This window comes from Belonocnema kinseyi, chromosome 7 (assembly GCF_010883055.1).
Source record: "Belonocnema kinseyi isolate 2016_QV_RU_SX_M_011 chromosome 7, B_treatae_v1, whole genome shotgun sequence".
In the NCBI taxonomy this organism is placed as follows: Eukaryota; Metazoa; Arthropoda; class Insecta; order Hymenoptera; family Cynipidae; genus Belonocnema; species Belonocnema kinseyi.
Window position 1 is genome coordinate 34489278 of NC_046663.1, and position 19872 is coordinate 34509149.

Sequence of the window (19872 nt, forward strand, 5' to 3'; positions counted from 1 at the left end):
AATCTCAAAATGTTAGTGGATAATTGGATATGCATTCTATTAGAGGGCTGCTAGACAATTTCAGAGTGGCGATTCGGCGGACAATTTTAAACATTTATTTTAATTCACAACATTTATTCTAAACATCCTTTAATATAACAGAGCAAAACATTGCAAAAAAAAATGAATTTTGAAACGTATATCATCAATTTTGCTGTAAAAATATAAATTTTTCGTTTAACCATGGAATAGTTCTTTTACTTGAAAAAATTCGTTTCTAACAGTAAACAAAAAAAAAATGGATTTTCAAGAAAATAGTTCAATGTTCAACCTAAGTGATGAATTTGTAACTAAAATAGTTCAATTTTCAACAACAAAATTTTTTTAAAATAGTTTTCACTAAGACAGACAAATGTTCGGCGGATGATTTCAAATACCCGGTCATTTCCCGGTCAACTAAAAGTAGCGGTTATTCCAAAAATCCTTTAATATAATAGCGGGAAAACTTGCAAAATAAATTAATTTTAAAACAAATATCTAAAATTTTTACTGAAAAATATAAATTTTGTACAAATAATGGACTAGCGAAACTTTCAGTTAAAAAAAAATTAATTTCCAAAAAAAGAAGCATTTTCAAAGAAATAGTTTAATTTTTAACCAAAGTGATGAATTTTCAATATGAAACTTTAACTGAAATAGTTAAATTTTAAACCAAAAAGATTAATTATTTTCAACTAAAATGATGAATGCTCAACTTTTTTATTTAAAAGAATACATATTAAACCAAACATTAGAGCTTTTTAACTAAAACAATTAATCTTTAAGCAAAAATTTTGAATTATTAAACAAAAAATTAACTTTTACTTAAAAAGATAAATTGTCAAGTAAAACTTGAATAATCAACTTTTAAGCAAAAATATTAATGTTTAACAAAACAGATGACTTTTCAACTACAACTATGAAAATTTTAATTGGAATAAGTTAAACTTTCAGCTAAAAAAATTACTTTCAACGAAAAAAATAACTTTCAAAAAAATAATTACATTTTCAAACAAAGTGAAGAATTTTCCACACAAATTGTAAATCTTCAAACTGCAAATTAAATTTTTAACCAAAAAGATGAATTATTTTCAACTAAAATAATGAATTCTCAACTGACACTTGAAATTTCAAAACAAAAAAAAAATATATTTTTAAAAAAGAAGATTAATTTTCAAATAAAAAGATAAACTTTCGACCAAAAAATGCCATTTTTCAACCAAATACATGCATTTGAACGAAATAGTTTAATTTTAAATTACAGAAGACAAATTTTCAAACCAAATAGTTGAATTTTGAAATAAATAAAAAAATAATTTTTAACTAAAAATGGCAAAGTAACATTTTTAATTAAAAGAATAAATTTTAAACTAAACATAAAGGTTTTCACCTAGAACAATTAATCTTGAAATTAAATAATTGAATTTATAAAAAATAATAGTTTATACTTAAAAAGCTAAATATTCTAGCGAAACTTGAATATTTATTTTTTATGTTAAAAAAAATAATGTTTAACCAGGCAGATGGATTTTTAACTACAACTGTGGAATTTTCAATTGGAATAAGTTAAATTTTTACTTAAAAAATTGCTTTCATCATAAAAACTAACTATAAAAAAAAGTTACATTTTCAAATGAAATTATGAATACTTAACTGGAACACTTGTATTTTCAACCAAATATATGAATATTTAAAGAAAATTAATTTTCAAATAAAAAGAATAATTAAAAAATACATGCATTTTTAGTTTAGAAAATACATGCATTATTAACGAAATAGTTGAATTTTTAAGCAATTTTTTAAGCAAAAATATGCATCTTTAACAAAACAAATAAATTTTCAACTAAAACTATGAAATTTTCAATTGGAATAAGTTACATTTTCAGTTGAATTTTTGACGAAAGAGATGAACTTCCAACCAAAAAGATTAATTTCTACCAAAAAAAGATTAATTTTCAACAAAAAAAAAAGATCATTTTTCAACCAAAAATGAAATAATTAATTTTTTAGGCAAAAAATGAATGTCAAACCAAAGATACGTTTTTAACTAAAATTATTGAATATTTAACTGGAATAATAGATACATTTTCAAGTCAAATAAATAATAATTTTTAACAAAAAAAAAAATTTGCAATCAAACAGCTCATTTTTTAATCAACGAAATAGATTTTTAATTAAAACGATACATCTTCAACAACAAAATTTACTTGAAACAAAATAAATTAATTTTCAACCAAAACAATTAATTTTCATCCTAAAAGGCGTATTTTCAACTAAAATGATAAATATTTAACTAAAATACTTTTATTTTTAAGCGAAAAAATTAGTTTTTTAACAAAAAGATTAACATGCAAAGAAAAAAATAATTTTCTAACGAAAAAAATCGATTTTACACAAATATGTGAACTTTCAATAAAATAGATAAATTTTCAATTAAAAAAGTAACTTTTTGATCAAAAATTTTGAATTTTCTATTATAAAAGATCAATTTCAAACCAAAAATGGACATTGCAATTTTCAGTTAAATAATTAAATTTTAAATTAAAAATAATTAATGTTTAACCAAATAGATGATTTTTCAACTAAAACTTTATGAAATATTCTATTGGAATAAGTTATAATTTCCGTTACAAAAATTACTTTTTACAGAAAAAAAATTAATTTTCAAAAAAATACTTACCTTTTCGAACAAAGTGATGAAATTTCTATTAAAATTGTAAATCTTTAACTGGAATACTTGAATTTCCAACCAAAAAGATTAATTTCTACAAAAAAAAATTTCAACTAAAAAGGATCATTTTTCAACCAAAAATTGAGTAATTAAATTTGTAGGCAAAAAAATAATGCTCAACCAAAGACATACATTTTTAATTATAAATATGGAATATTCAACTGGAATAATAGTTGTATTTTCAGTTTAAATACATAATAATTGTGAAGGAAAAAAGCAATAAATTTTCAACAAAATAGTTACATTTTTGCAAAAAAATGCCTTTTCATTAAAAGAAAAAAGAAGTTTTTAATCAAATACCTCATGTTTCAACTAAAGAAATGAATTTTGAATTAAAATTATGAATCTTCAAATAAAAAATTAATTTTTAACAAAAGAGTTTAACTTTCAACCAAGTAATTTTAGTTCCAATCCAAAGGATCAATTTTCAGGAAAACAACATTTTTAATCTTTAATTTTATATATTTATTTTACAACTAGATTAATTTCTGAAACAAAAATATTAATTTTTAACCAAATAGTTGAATTTTTATCCAAAAAGAAGAATTTTTAAGCCGGAAGATAAACGTGCAAAAAAAAAGATATTTTTCTACTAAAAAAAAATAGATTTTTAACCAAATACGCGGCTTTTCAACAAAAGAATTATACTTTCATCCGAAAATAGACATTAAAACTTATTAAAACTTACTTAGACATTAAAACATTACTGCGATCAGAATATAATTCCCGGTTTTTTTATCAAATTCTTAAACATTGCCCGATTTTTTCCCGGTTTCCCGGTGAAGTCGCCACTCTGAATTTGCAAAAAGTTTTAAGTTTGAAAACCTTCTAATCATAATAGTTTCTTTTACAAAAAATACAATTAAATTTAGACGCATATAAAAAATATACGAAACTTTTTTTTTTAATTTGATATAAAATCCAGAATTTGCCTGGGTTTTCAAACTCTCTAACTACCCGCAATACTAATTAACACAGACTTCACAGTCCGAAGTGATCTAAAAACAGGAGAAATAGGGTGATTTTTCACGAAAATAGGGGAATAAATTCTTTTGAATCAAAATTCAATCTGAAATCATTATCTATAAAATAGACGAATTTTTAATAAAATGAGCCAAAAAGTCGAATGTTTTAGAAAACATTCAAGTTTTCAAGCAGAAAAGGTGAATTTTCAACAAAAAAGATTTGAATTTTTAATTGAAACTAGATAATTTAAACTAAAAGTCGAATTTTCCAAAATTTAAACTGTTACATTTTTCGAAAATTCAAACAGTTGAACTTTTAATTGACAAAATTAATTTTTAACAACAAAAGAAACAACAAAATTCAACAAATTATTTATATTTTATACCACAGGGATAAATATTAAACAAATAGATGAATTATTAACAAAGTAGTTTCACAAAAAAGATTTTAATTTTAAATAAAAACACAGCTTAATTTAACGAAAAAAGGGAGAATTTACAACAATTCAAACTATTGAATCTTCAGTTGAAAAATTAATTTTCAACAAAATAGTTTATTCATCAAATAAAAAAGTTTTTTAAAAAACAAAGGCAGTCGACTTAAGCCATAACATATGAGTTTATAAACAATTACAACAGTTGAATTTTTGATTTAAAAATGATTGGTTTTCAACCAAAGAAAACATGAATTTTCAATCAAATAATTAAATTTTAAATCAATGGGATTAATTTTCAACCAGAAAAATGAATTTTTAACAAGATAGTTTTACTTTCAACCCAGTAGTTGAATTTCCAACTATAGAAGGTTTTTAAAAATAAAAACTGTTGAATTTTCAGTTAAAAAAATAATGTGTACTCAACAAAAATTTCAACAAATTAGTAAAATTTCTTAACTAAAGATATGAATCTTCAGTAGAAAAATTGAATTTTTAACAAATTAGTTCAACTATCAACCAAAATAGATTTTTTCTAAATAAAAACAATTAAATTAAACCAAAATACCAAGACGATTGAATTTCTACTAAAAAAATGAACTTTCAATTGAAAAAAAAGAAGAAATTAAAACAAAATATTTAAAATTTGAGCCAAAGAAGAATTTTCAACAATTAAAACTGTTGAATTTTCAGTTTAAAAAATTATCTTTCAACGAAAAATATATTTTTTTTTAAATTAAAAACATTAGATTACACAAAAAATATGAGTTTTTGACTATTCAAACAGTTAAACTTTTAGTTGAAAAAATTAGTTTAAAACCCGAAATCAATGTATTTTCAACGAATTAGTTAAATTTTGTAACAAGAGATGAATCTCCAAACAAAAAATAATTGCTAACAAAGTAGGTTAACTTTCAACCAAGTAGTAATTTTTTTAACGAAGTAGTTTAACTGTCAATCAAACAGTTTATATTAAAAAAAAGGTTTAGAAGATTTAAAAATAGGAGTTTTTCACAATTCACTCTATTAAACTTTTTATTTAAAAAAGTTAATTAAAAAAAAGAGAAGAATTTTAAGCAAGAAAGTTAAATTTTTAAACAGAGATGAATCTTCAACCAATTAAATGAATTATTTGTTTATTATTTTTAATAATTTGTTATAACTTTTGTTATAAACAAAGCAATTCAACTTTAAACCAAATAGTTGAATTTTCAACACAAAAAGATGAATTTTCGACAAAAAATATATTTAATCTTTCAACAAAAAAACCTTATTTTTATTGAAAAACAGTGAGATTCCACCGAAGAACACGAATTTTACACAAAACAGTTAAATATTCAAGAAAAAACTTTGAATTTTTTACACAAAGAGATTGCTTTTTAACAAAATAGTGAAATTTTCAACCAAGAGACCAATAGACCAATTTTTTCAGAATGCAGTTCAATTTTCGACATGAAAAGATGTCTTTTGAACTAAATAATAGTGAAATTTTCACAAAAATAATTAAATTTGCAATCATAAAAGAGCACTCAGAATATAACACTATTTTTTAAAATTTCTAGCCAAATAGATCTTTTTTTTTAAGAATACAGTTGAATTTTCGACCAAAAATATAACTTTTTAACTAAATAGTGAAATTTTCAAGAAAATAATTAAATTTTGAACAAAAAAAGAAGAATCGGAGTACACAAAACACAATTTAACATATTTTTAAGCCAAATAGATCAATTTTTTTAGAATTCAGTTTAATTTTCGACCGTAAAATATGACTTTTTAATCAAACAGTTGATTTTTAAAGTCAAAAAGTTGAGTTTACGAAAAACTGATGAATTTTCACACAAAAAAAGATTTAAATTTAAACAAATAATTCAATTTTCAAGCCAAAAAGACGAATTCTTTAGAAAAAAGTATAATTTACAAGGACGAATTTTCTATCAACGTCAGTTAACTTTTCAATAAAAAAGATGATTAAAAAAAATGGAATTTGCAACAAATTGATCAAACCTTCAAACAAAAAGTTTAGTTTTCAATCAAGCAACATGAATTCCAAACCAAAAATTCAAGCGAAAAAAACACGAAAAAGGTCACGTTTCTTATAAACAGGTAAAAAAGATGAATTTTTTTACAAAATTGGAAAAAACGGCATAAGGGAAAGATTGTGAAGTCTGTTTTCCTATAATTATTCTAACTTGGTAGGAACACAATCTATTTTCTCTACAGTGAATCCCTTTTCAGAATTTCTGTAAAGTCCAGAATAATTCACTTTTTTTAAAGAATAAAAATCAGTGTTCAGAAATTTAGGTATAATTGATTAGAAAAAACCAGAAAGCAGTCTATATTAGTAACTAAAATGCTCGAAAGTCAGGGCAAACTACATAACATAATTAATTATGATTGACAAACATTTTCATATATTTAACACGAAATCCACACTTCACAAAGAAAATACCCAAGATTGTATATCCATGATCCAAATCTAAGCATTTATGCATAATTCTTTGTTATAGTATGATGCACGTTTTTGATAAGAACACAAGCAGGCGGTTTGATAAAGAACGTTCAGATTTCCACTTTGCATCTGAAAAAATAATCGTTCTCTCAATACTCAGATTACGATTTCTGTTAATTTTCTGGTTAAAAAAGCTTTCACCGAATGATGAAATACCAGGGTGTCTACTCAAATTCTGGAAAAAAATTCCCTGCCAATTCCGGGAGTTTTCCGGGCATCTCAAGTTTTTTTTCCAGAGGTTTTCGCATTATTTACAACAATCGACTTGGAATATGTATAAAGTTTCGAGAGTTTCTAATAAATAATGATTTTTTTACGTTTTTTGGGATATAATTAATATTTTTAATTCAGAAAAGTTAAAAAATTAAATTACAAGATATTCTTTAATATATTAGCACCATCGATGATTTAAATTATTTAAAAATACGAAAAATATAATGATCATTAACTAAATTTGTCATTAAACTTCGGGACCTTGAAGAATAATTAAAAGACATTTTTATTTGATCTTTTTATATTTAATATATTAAATTCAATTTAAACCGCTTCAAATTCCTAACTTTTCAAGCAAAAAAATTGTATTTTCAACAAGATAGATGAATTTTTAAGCGAAAAGTTGAATTTTCAACCAAAAAGATTAATTTTTTACCAAAAAATCCATTCTCAACCAAATAGTTGAATGTTGAACTAAAAAAGATCAGTTTTCAACCAAAAATAGTATTGCTAAATTTTCAGGAGAAAAAATTAATTTCCAACAAAAACAACAGATTTTCAACCAAAGTGATAAATTTCCAAGTAAAATGATTAATCTTCTACTGGAATAGGTTAATTTTGAACCAAAAAGATACATTTTTATCAAAATAGTTTAAAATTCCACCAAATGGATTAATTTCTAATTTAAAAAATGACATTTTTACTAAAATGGTAAATATTTAACTGAAATACTTGAATTTTCAACCAAAAATGTTAATTTTCAAACAAGAAAATTAATTTTCAAAAAATAATATCAATTTTCTAGAAAAAATACGATATTTCAACAAAATACATACAAGTTGAACAAAATAGTTGATTTTTTAATAAAAAAAATCAATTTTTAACCATAAATGGAATAGGTAAATTTTTCATCAAAAAAATTACTTTTGAACGAAAAGACAAATTTACAGTAAAATTTTTTATTTTCAACCAAGCTGTTTTATTTTTAATCAAAAAGATGAATTTTCTACAAAAAATACACATTTCGTACAAAATACATAAATTGTCAACCCAATAGCTGTAGTATTTTCAACTAAAGAACATTCATTTGCAATAAAATAGTTGCATTTCGAAATAAAAAACGTCAGTTTTCAGCAAAAAATAAAATAGTTAACTTTTCAGTTGAAAAAATTAATTTTCCACAAACAAAAACAACAGAATTTTCAACAAAAGTGATAAATTTTCAACTAAAATGTTGAATATATGACTGAAACGCTTGAATTTTCAACCAAAATGATGAATTTTCAAGCGATAAAATCAATTTTTTACCCAAAATACGTATTTTCATATAAATACATGATTTTAAAAAAAAGTTGAAATTTCAACAACTAAACCTCCAACCAAATAGTTTAATTTTCAACTAAAAAATATTAATTTTCAACCAAAAATTGAATAGTTAAATTTTCCATCGAAAAAATTAATTTTCCAGAAAAAACACTAAATTACAATAAAATAATTAAATTTCCAATCTAAAGAATTAATTTACAACAATAAAAAATATTTTTCAACAAAATATACAAATGCTCAAAGAAATATTCGAAGTTTTAACTAAAAAAGATCCATTTTCATTCAAAAAGTTGAATTTTGAAATAAAAAGCGTCAGTTTTCAGCAAAAAATAGAATAGTTAACTCTTCAGTTAAAAACATTAATTTTCCACAAAAAAAAAAACAACAAAAAAAAACAACAAAACTTTCAAGGAAAGTGATAAATTTTCAAGTAAAATTATGAATCTTAAACTGAAATAGATTAATTTTAAACAAAAAAGATGAATTTTTAACAACAAAGTTTAACTTGCAACGAAATAGTTTTATTTGCAATAAAAAAAATGAATTTTCAAGCGAGAAAATGAATTTTCTACCAAAAATTCGTATTTTCATCGAAATACATGATTTTTAAAGAAATAGTCGAAATTTCAACAACAAAAACCCCAGCCAAATAGTTCAATTTGTAACTAAAAAATATTAATTTTTAACCAAAAATTGAATGGTTAAATTTTCCATTGAAAAAATTAATTTTCTACAAAAAACACTAATTTACAATAAAATAATTAAATTTTCAGCCTAAAGGATTAATGAAAAAAAAAACATTTTTCAACAAAATATACAAATTCTCAAAGAAATAATAGAAGTTTTAACTAAAAAAGACCCATTTTCATTCAAATAGTTGAATTTTGACCTAAGGAATGTCAATTTTCAAAAAAAAATGTGATAAGTTTTTTTAATGTGATGACCAAACTGATAAGTTTTCAACTAAAATGATGAATCTTCAACTGAAAAGGATTAATTTTAAACGAAAAAGATGAATTTTTACCAAACAAGTTTAACTTTCAACGAAGCTAAATTTTCAACTAAAAAAAATCCAACCGAGTAGTTTAATTTTTAACTAAAAAAGATCAATTTTCAACCAAAAATGGGATATTTCCATTTTCCATTAGAAAAATTAATTTTCCACAAAAAAGGACAAGCTTACAATGAAATTGTTAAATTTTCAAGCAAAAAGATGGATTTTCAACTAATATAATTAATATTCTGGAATATTTACATTTTCAACCAAAAAGATCAATTTTCTAAAAAAAAGACAATTCATCCACAAAATACATGAATTTTCAACGAAATAGTCCGTTTTTTAACTAAAAAGTACAAATTTCTAATCAAATAGTTGAATTTTAAACTGGAAAAGGTCAATTTTCAACAAAAAAAAACGGAATATTTCAATTTTCCGTAAAAATTGAATTTTCCAAAAAAGACAAATTTGCAATAAATTAGTAAAATTTTCAAACAAAGAGATAATTTTTTAACTAAAATGCTAAATATTCAACGAAGGAGATGAATTTTGAACATAATATTTTAAGTTTCAACCAAATAGTTTTTTTTTAATCAAAAAGATGAATTTTAAACTAAAATAATAAATATTGAACTGAAATACTTTAAATTTTCAACCCAAAAAGATGAATTTCCAAAAAAGACGATCAATCTTCTACCAAGAAAGGCGAACTTTGAATTAAAACAGATCATTTTTCGACTTTAAGTTGAATGGTTAAATTTAAAAAAAAGTTAATGTTCAACTGAAGAGATGAATTTTCAATAAACAATTATCAATATTCAAACAAAAAATTAATTGTTAATGAAAGAGTTTAACTTTCAAATAAGTGATTGAAGTTTCATTAAAAAAAAATGAATTCTAAACGAAAAATTTTTCCGTCCAGAGAGAGAAAAATTGCAAACAAACTATTGAATTTTCAAGAAAATTGATGAAATTTCAACCAAGAAGATGAATTTTTATACCAAAAAGAACGAATTTTCAATAAAATATGAATTAAAAAAAATTAGGCAAACTCTCGAAAAAAATGCCCTGCTAATGGCAAGTTGTCCAGGTAGAGTAGGCGCCCTGTCTCGAGAAAAAATATTTTGAAAAGTTACTTTTCACAGTAAATTATTTCCTTTTAACTAAATAAAGAATAGGAAAATCGTTTATCGACTTACGAATCTGAAAATTTATTTCAAGACAAGTTTAGTTAGTATCAAATTGGTTAAACCTAAATTAAAAACGATGCGTTGCATAAATTCCAAACGAGACCAACTAGAAACTTACCAATATTTCCGAGACAACCAATCTGGATACACTGACGAATCGCAATAATGTACACTATTAACTTTAAGATTAATAAAGAAGAAAAATTGGTCCTCAAATTTCAAAATAAAACACATTATACAATTTAAAAGCCTATTAAAGACAAAAAATGGAAACTAGGGGTGAGTTTCAGAAAAGTAATTTTGAATAGAAAAACAAGGATAATTCATATTTCTAATGTTAACTATCTTTCAATTCAAATATTTTAATGAAGACTAACAAAATCAGGTAAATTCAGGGTGGCCGAAAAATTTCAGTTTCAAAATTCTTCTAACATTTTTAATATAAAATCTTTTATAAATGGACTAAAATAATTTTTATTTAAATAAATTTTGAAATTTGTATTCATTATTATCAGGAATAAATTTAGAGGGATTAAAATAAAATTCATAAAAATTCAAATGAATTATAATCAATTCGAATGGACTGAAAACAATCCAAAAATATGGAAAAATTAATTGAATTTAGTAGTTTTTAAATGAGTTGAAAAAAAATTCACCGAAATTCCAAACAATTTAAAAGAATTCAGGAAGACTTTAGAGTAGATTCCAAATTAATTCAAACGAATTGCAAAAAAATATTTGAAAATCTCTTGAAATCTTTGAAACCCTAATAAAATCCTTCACACCTTGTGAATACATTTTTTGAAATCCATTAAAATATTATAAAATCACAAGAAATTGCATATAATCTGCTACTTCCTGCAATTCTCGAAAATTTATTAAAATATCTTTAAAGCTTTTAAAATCTCTTGAAATAATTTAAATCTTTAGAAATCTGATAAAATCCTCTGCGATCTTCCAAAACTTTCTATAAAAACCCACGAAAATTTTGTTAATTCCCTTAAAATGATTCAAATTCTTAAACAAATTTTAATATTTGAAAATAACTTAGAAAAATACCCTAAAATCTGTCAAATCGTTTCGAATATCTTCAAATTATTGAAATATATTTAAAATTTCTTGCAATGTTTCAAAGTACTCAAAAATATTTAAAATCCTTCGAAATGTTTTAAAGTGCCTTGACATTTTTTGAAGCTCTTAAAATGTTCTTAGAATTTTAAAAAATTTCCTGAAATATTTAAAATCGTTTGAAATCCCTTAAAATGATTGAACTCTATTAAAGACTCATTGAAATCTTTAAAAATATCAGCAAATATTTAGAAATGTTTCGAAATCCTTTGAAAAATTTAAAGATTCTGAAAATTCCTTGTGCGTTTAAAAAATAACCATCTTTTAAAAATATTTTAACTCCTTTAAAATCTTTTGAAATGCCTTGAATTTTTATAAAATTCTTGAAAATTCCTTCGAATTTTAAAAAATACCCTTACATTTTTCAAACTTTCTGTAACTCCTCTAAATTATTTAAATCTTTGAAAAATTTCTTGCAATTTTTCAGATAATTTTAAAATTGTTTAAATATTTTTAATCCATTGAAAGTCGATTAAATAATCAAAATTAACTGAAAATGCCTTTCAATTTTTTTAAATAGCCTAAGATATTAAAAATTCTTTTGGATCCCTTAAAAATGTAGAATTTTATTTAAAAACTATTTGAATCTTTTAAACTGCCTTAAAATATTTCAAATTCTTTGCAATAGTTTCAAAACAATATAAATTTTTAAAAGCTCTTGAAATTCCTTGAAATTTTAAAAGATACCCTAAAATATTTCGAATCTGTTGAAATACCATTAAATCACTGAACCAATAGAAAATTTCCTAGAATCTTTCCAACTACCCTAAAATATTTAAAAACTTTTCAAATCTTTGTAAATCTCTTAAAACTTTCTGAACTGCTTAAAAATTCCTTGGATTTTTTAAGAAATATCCTACAATATTTACAATTCCTTGAAATACCTTCAAAGTATTAAAATCAATTATCTTTTAAAATATTATAAAATCTTTTAAAATCTTTCGAAATACCTTAAAATATTTTACATCCTACTAAATTCCTCAAATTCTGTAAATAAATTCTTTAAAACTCACTCAAATATTATAAAATTCCGTGAAATTACATAGAAATCCGAAAAAATGATTAAAGTACCTTTAAAGCTTTTAAAATCCCTCTAAATAGTTGAAATCCTCGGAAATCTTATATAATCTGTTGTAATCTTTAAAATCTTTAAAAATATCTTAAAATATTTGTAATCCTTTGAAATCTCATTAAATCACTGAATCAATTGAAAATTTCCTAGATTCTTTGAAAATACCATAAAATATTTTAAAACTTTTCAAATATTTTTAAATTTTCTAAACTGCTTAAAAAATCCTTGGATTTTTTGGTAAAATCCTAAAATACTTAAAATACCTTGAAATACCTTTAAAGTATTAAAATCAATTATATTTAAAAAAATTATAAAATCTTTAAAAATCTTTAGAAATACCTTAAAATATTTCAAATACAACTAAATTTCTCCATTCCTGTAAATATATTCTTTAAAGTTCACTAAAATATTATGAAATTCCGTGAAAATACCTACAAAAACCGAAAAAATGATTAAAGTACCTTCAAAGCTTTTAAAATCCCTCAAAATAGTTGAAATCCTCGAAAATCTTTCAAATCTTTAAGAATATCCTGAAATAGTTTAAATCCTTTGAAATCCCATTAAATCACTGAACCAATTGAAAATTTCCTAGAATCTTTCAAAATAACCTAAAATATTTTTAAACTTTTCAAATCTTTGGAAATCTCTTAAAACTTTCTAAACTGCTTAAAAATGCTAAAATATTTTAAATTCCTTGAAATACCTTCAAAGTATTAAAATAAATTATCTTTAAAAATAATATAAAATGTTTGGAAATACCTTAAAATATTTCAATTCCTACTAAATTTCTCAATTCCTGTGAATAAATTCTTTAAAATTCCCTCAAGTATTATAAAATCCCGTGAAATTACATAAAAATAAAAAAAAAACTTTGGAATCTTTTGAAATCCATGAAAAGTTTTTAAAGCTCTTGACAATTTCTTGAATTAAAAAAAAACCTAATATCTTTCAAATCCTTGAAATCCCTTCAAACTATTGAAATCTATAGACAATTCCTTAGAATCTTATAAAATTCCACAAAATACCCTGAAATCTTTAAAATCTTTAAAACTTTTTTAAGCTTTTGAAAATTCCTTGAATTAAAAAACTAAAAATATATCAAATCAATTAAAATTATTTGAATCTATTAGGAAATATTCTTAGAATATTTCGAATCCTTTGCATTACGATCAAACTACTGAAATAAACTGCAAATTTCTTTCGAATCTTGACTTTTCTTGACATCTTTTAGAGCCCATGAAAATTCCTGTAATTTTTTTAAAATATTAACCCTTCAAATGATTGAAATCAATAGAAAATTTCTAAGTACCTTTTAAAATTCCCTACAATATTCAAAAACTTTAAAATTTTTTTGAAATCCCTTGAAATTGTTAAAAACATAAAATTTGCTAAACTTCTTGAAAATACCTTGGAATTTTTTTAAATACCTGATAATATTTAAGATTCCTTTAAATTCCGTAAAGTAAGTGAAATGAATTGAAAATTCCTTAGAATATATTAATGTATCCTGCAATCTTTAAAATTCTTTTAAATTTTTGGAAATAACCTTAAAATGTTTGAAAATATTTGAAATCATCTTAAATTTCTTAATTTTTTAATTAATAAGTTCTTTCAAAACCACTAAAATTTTATAAAAACCAGTGAAACTACATGAAATGTTGGAAAATGTATTAAAGTAACTTGAGAGCTTTGAAAATCCCTCAAAATAATTGAAATCCTCGGAAATCTTATAAAATCTATCCTATAAAAATTCTATAAAATCGATTCATGTCTTTAGAAATTCTAGGCAATTTTTTAAAACCCCATAAAGATTTAATTAAATCATTAAAAATCATTAAAATCCTTGGAAATTAAAAAAAAGTTAATCTTTGAAAATGTGTTAGAATATTTTAAAATACAATAAGATATATTATATTTATGAAAAATATTTAAGGCTCTTGAAAATTCTTTGAATTTAAAGAAAAAAAACCTAATATATTTTTAATTCTTTGAAATCCCTTAAAATCATTGAAAACTATTACAAATTCCTAGCAATTAAATAAAAACAGTACATATATTTCAAATCCTTCGAAATGTTTTGAAATACCTTAAGACTTTACGTAGCACTTGAAAATTTAATAAAATATTGAACATATTATCTTCAAATTATCGAGATCTATTAAAAAATCCTTGGAATTTTTAAAAAATATACTAAAATCTTAAAACGCCTTTGAAATTTTTCTAAATTATTGAAATATACTTTATATTCCTTGAAATATTATAAATTACCATAAAATATTTAAAATCCTTTAAAATCTTTTTAAATTCTTTGAAAGTGTGTGAAGCTCTTGAAAACTGCTTGGAATTTTGAAAAATTCCATTAAATCTTGAAAATTCTATAAAAACCCTTTAAATGATTGAAAACTATTAAAAAATCCTTGGCATGTTTTAAAAATACCCTAAGACCATTCAAATCCTTTGAAATTTCTTTAAATTATTTAAATATACTTTATGTTCTTTGCAATCCTTTAAATCACCATAAAATATTTAAAATTCGTTTATATATATTGAAATTCCTTAAAATGTTGTAAATTTCTTGAAAATCCCTTGGAAATGTCTTTAAATTATTGAAATACACTTAAAATCCTTAGCAATCTCGGAAATTACCCTAAAATATTCCAAATATTTTGAAATGTCCTGCAATTTTTTAAATCTCTCAAAAATTCCATCGAAACTTGACAGTTCTTTTGAAAACCCTTCAAATGACTGAAATCTATGGAAATTTCTTTAAATATAATTAAAATTCCTTGCGATATTTTAAATTACCATAAAATCGATTTAAAAATCCTTGAAATTTTTTTATAATACTTAAACATTTTTCAAATCATTTGAAAAATTTCTTTAAATTATTTAAATATATTTAAAAATTCCTTGCAATCTTATAAATTACCACATAATATTTAAAATCCTTTGAAATCTTTTTAAATGTCATGGAACTTTGTAAATGAAATACCCAACAATCTTTGAAATCCTTGAAATTTTTAAAAAATATATTTAAAATTCCTCGGAATACTTTAAATTACCATAAAATATTTAAAATCCTTTGAAATCTTTTTAAATGACTTGAAACTTTGTGAAGCTCATGAAAATTCCTTAAATCTCGAAAATTCTTTGAACCCCTTTCAAATGATTGAAATCGATTAAAAATCCTTGGCATTTTTTAAAAATAACCAAAAATCTTTAGTCCTTGGAAGTTTCTTTAAATTTATTTAAAATTCCTTGCAATATTTTAAATTACCATAAAATATTTAAATTTCTTTAAAATCTTTTTAAATGCCTTGATATTTTGTAAAGCTCTTGAAAAATCCTTGAAAGTTTTAGAATTTCCAAAAAATCTTTAAAATCCTTTGGAAACCCTGAAAATTATTTAAACATTTCAGATTTCTTCCAATCTTTTTAATTATCATAACATATTTAAAATCCTTTGAAATCTTTTAAAATGCCTTTACATTTTTTGAAGCTCTTGAAAAATCCTTGGAATTAAAAAAATTTCCATTAAATCTTTAAAATCCTTTGGAAACCCTTCAAATTATTAAATATATTTAAAATTCCTTGCAATCTTTTAAATTACCATACATATTTAAAATCCTTTGAAATCTTTTAAAATGTCTTGAAATTTTGTGAAGCTCTTGAAAATGGCTTGGAATTTTGAAAAATTACATTAGATCTTGGAAATTCTTTGGAAACCTGTTAAATGCTAGAAATCAATTAAAAAATCCTTGGTATTTTTTAAAAATACCATAAAATCTTTAAATATCTTTAAATTATTGAAATATATTTTAAATGACTTGCAATAATTAAATTACCATAATACATTTCAAATCCTTCAAGATCTTTTTAAATACCTTGAAATTTTTTGAAGCTCTTGAAAATTCCTTGGAATTTTAAAAAATTATTGAAATCGATTTAAAAATTCGTGGAATTTTTTTATAATACCCGAAAATCTTTCAAATCCTTTTAAATTTCTTTAAATTATTTAAATATATTTAAAATTCCTTGCAATCTTTTAAAATGCCTTGAAATTTTGTAAAACTCTTGAAAATTACTTGCAATTTTGAAAAATTCCATAAAATCTTGAAAATCCTTTGAAACCCCATCAATTTATTTAAACATATTTCAAATTCCTTGAAAACTTTTGAAATACTATAACATATTTAAAATCCGTTGAAATCTTTTTAAATGCCTTGAAATTTTTTGGAGCTCTTGAAAATTCCTTGGAAGTTTTAAAAATTATTGAAATCTCTTAAAAACTCCTTGGGGTTTATTTATAATACCCAAAAATATTTCAAATCCTTTTGATTGCTTTAAATTATTTTAATATATTTTTAATTCCTTGCAATATTTTTAATTACCATAAAATATTTACAATCCTTTGAAATCTTTTTAAATGCCTTGATATTTTGTGAAGCTCTTAAAAATTCCTTTGAATTTTGAAAAATTCCATAAAATCTTGAAAATCCTTTGAAACCCTTTTAATTTATTTAAACATATTTCAAATTCCTCACAAACCTTTAAATTACCATAACATATTTAAAATCTTGAAATCTTTTTAAATGCCTTGATATTTTGTGAAGCTCCTGAAAATTACTTGGAATTTTGAAAAATTCCATAAAATCTTGAAAATCCTTTGAAACCCCTTCAATTTATTTAAACATATTTCAAATTCCTAGCAAACTTTTAAATTACTATAACATATTTAAAATATTTTTAAGTCTCTTGAAATGTTTTGAAGCTCTTAAAAATTCATTGGAATTTTAAAAAATTCCATAAAATCTTGAAAATCCTTTGAACACCCTTCAAATGGTTGAAATATATTTTAAAAATCCTTGGAATTTTTTTTATATACCTAACAATCTTTCAAATCCTTGGAAATCTCTTTAAATTATTGAAATATATTTCAAATTCCATGCACTCTTTTAAATTACCCTAAAATATTAAAAACCCTTTAAAATTTCTATCAATTATCGAAATATATTTAAAATGTCTTGAAATTTTTTAAAAATACTCTAGAATATTTCAAAAGAAGAATTAGAATGGACTTGGAAGTTACCAAAAGTGAGATTATTTTTCTCTGATTTCCCTGACATGCGGCCACCCTGGATGAATAAAAACTAGCTTAGAGACCTGCCAAATTCTTGCAAAATATTTCAAAATTGAGCCCCTTGAGTGGTCTTGAAAACAAAAAATGCACATACCATTGAGTTGGTGTTCTGTAACATAGGTAGGACCATTATCAACACCATAATTGTAATCCATCAGATACGGCAGTACAGTCATGGTATGCCATTCATTGCCCCGGAGAGGAGGAATCGGCACTTCCTCCAATGTCCTAGGAAGCCTACTAATGGTCCAAGGATGCCTCCTAATTTCCTGCAGTGTGAACCTCTCCTCCACCTCTTTTTTCAACATCCCTATTAAAAGAGATTTCAGGGGTTCCTCAACTTCCGGCGGAATTGTGTACACACCTTTTCCAATGTTCTCGTACAACTTATAAATATTATCTCCCTCGAAGGGATAGACTCCGGTCGTTAGATTATACCTGCGAGTAATAAAAGTTGAACACTAAATCCTTTCAAATTTAGGATTTAAAAATTAGGCACATACTTCAGAGGCCAAATTGTGATTTTTCACGAAAATAGAGAATAAATTCTTTTAAATAAACATTCAATATATGAAACGCTTTAAATTCCTAAGATTTCAACTTGAAGTATATTGTATTATGAACAAAATAGATGAATTTTCAAGAAAATATGCTGAAGAGTCGAATGTTTTAGAAAACCGTTGGCTTTGAAACAACAAAGTTGAATTTTTAATCTTCCAAAATTCAATCCTTCAAGAATACTCTAAAATCTTTAAATTTCCTTAAATTACTGAAATATGTTTAAAAAATCCTTGGCATTTTTTAAAAATACACTAAAATCTTTAAAATCTTTGGAAATTTCTTTAAATATATTTAAAATTTCTTGCAATATTTTAAATGACCATAAAATATTTAAAATCCTTTGAAATCTTTTTAAATGCCTTAAAACTTTGTGAATCTCTTGAAAATTCATTGGATTTTTCAAATTTCCATAAAATCTCGAAAATCCTTTGAAACCCCTTGAAACTATTGAGATCTACCAAAAATCCTTGGAATTTTTCAACAATACCCTAAAATCCGTAAATGTCTTTAAATTATTGATATATATTTAAAAATCCTTGGCATTTTTAAAAAATACCCTAACATCTTTAAATCCGTTGAAATTTCTTTAAATATACTTAAAATTTCTTGCAATATTTTAAATTACCATAAAATATTTTAAATCCTTTGAAATCTTTTTAAATGCCTTAAAACTTTGTGAATCTCTTGAAAATTCATTGGAATTATAAAAAATTCCATAAAATGTTGAAAATCCTTTGAAACCCCTTCAAATGATTGAAATCTATTTAAAAAATCCTTGGCATTTTTTAAAAATACCCAAAAATCTTTCAAATCCTTGGAAAAAAATATATGAATTTTAAAGAAAATGAGCTAAAATGTCGGTTTTTTGAAAAAACCGTTGACTTTGAATCAAAAAAGTTGAATTTTTAATCTTCCAAGATTCAATCTTTCAAAAATACCCTAAAATCTTTAAATTTCTTTAAATATATTTACAATTCCTTGCAATATTTTAAATTACCATAAAATATTTAAAATCCTTCAAAATTTTTTTAAATACCTTGAAATTTTCTAAAGCACTTAAAAATTCCTTGGAATTTTGAAAAAAACCATAAAATCTCGAAAATCCTTTGAAACCCCTTCAAATTATTGAAATCTACCAAAGATCCTTGAAATCTTTCAAAAATGCCCTAAAATCCGTAAATTTCTTTAAATTATTGAAATATATTTTTAAATACTTGGCATTTAAAAAAATATCCTAACATCTTTAAAATCCTTGGAAATTTCTTTAAATATATTTACAATTCCTCGCAATATTTTAAATGACAATAAAATATTTAAAATCTTTTTAAATGCCTTGAAATTTTCTGAAGCACTTGAAAATTCCTTGGAATTTTGAAAAAAACATAAAATCTTGAAAATCCTTTGAAAACCTTTCAAAAGATTGAAATATATTTTTAAAATCCTTGGAATTTTTTTATATACCCAACAATCTTTCAAATCCTTTTAAATTTCCTTAAATTATTTAAATATATTTAAAATTCCTTGCAATATTTTTAATGACCATAAAATATTTAAAATCCTTTAAAATCACATGCCTTGAAATTTTCTG

General features: G+C 22.8%; 1 protein-coding gene across 2 annotated transcripts in view; it reads right to left on the reverse strand.

Moving 5' to 3' along the window:
• The window catches only part of LOC117177205 (serine/threonine-protein kinase STK11), a 46066-nt gene that overhangs the window by 2044 nt on the left and 24150 nt on the right, over positions 1-19872 (reverse strand). The window contains exons 5-6 of one of the 2 annotated variants that reach the window (XR_004467679.1): positions 17818-18161; positions 6598-6726 (exon numbers count right to left, since the gene is read on the reverse strand). Coding sequence is in view for 1 of the 2 variants with exons in the window: in XM_033367748.1 (XP_033223639.1) it covers positions 17818-18161 (344 nt within the window). In the remaining variant the exon portion in view is untranslated. The remainder of the gene's footprint in view (positions 1-6597; positions 6727-17817; positions 18162-19872) is intronic. The other variant, XM_033367748.1, reaches the window with a different exon arrangement.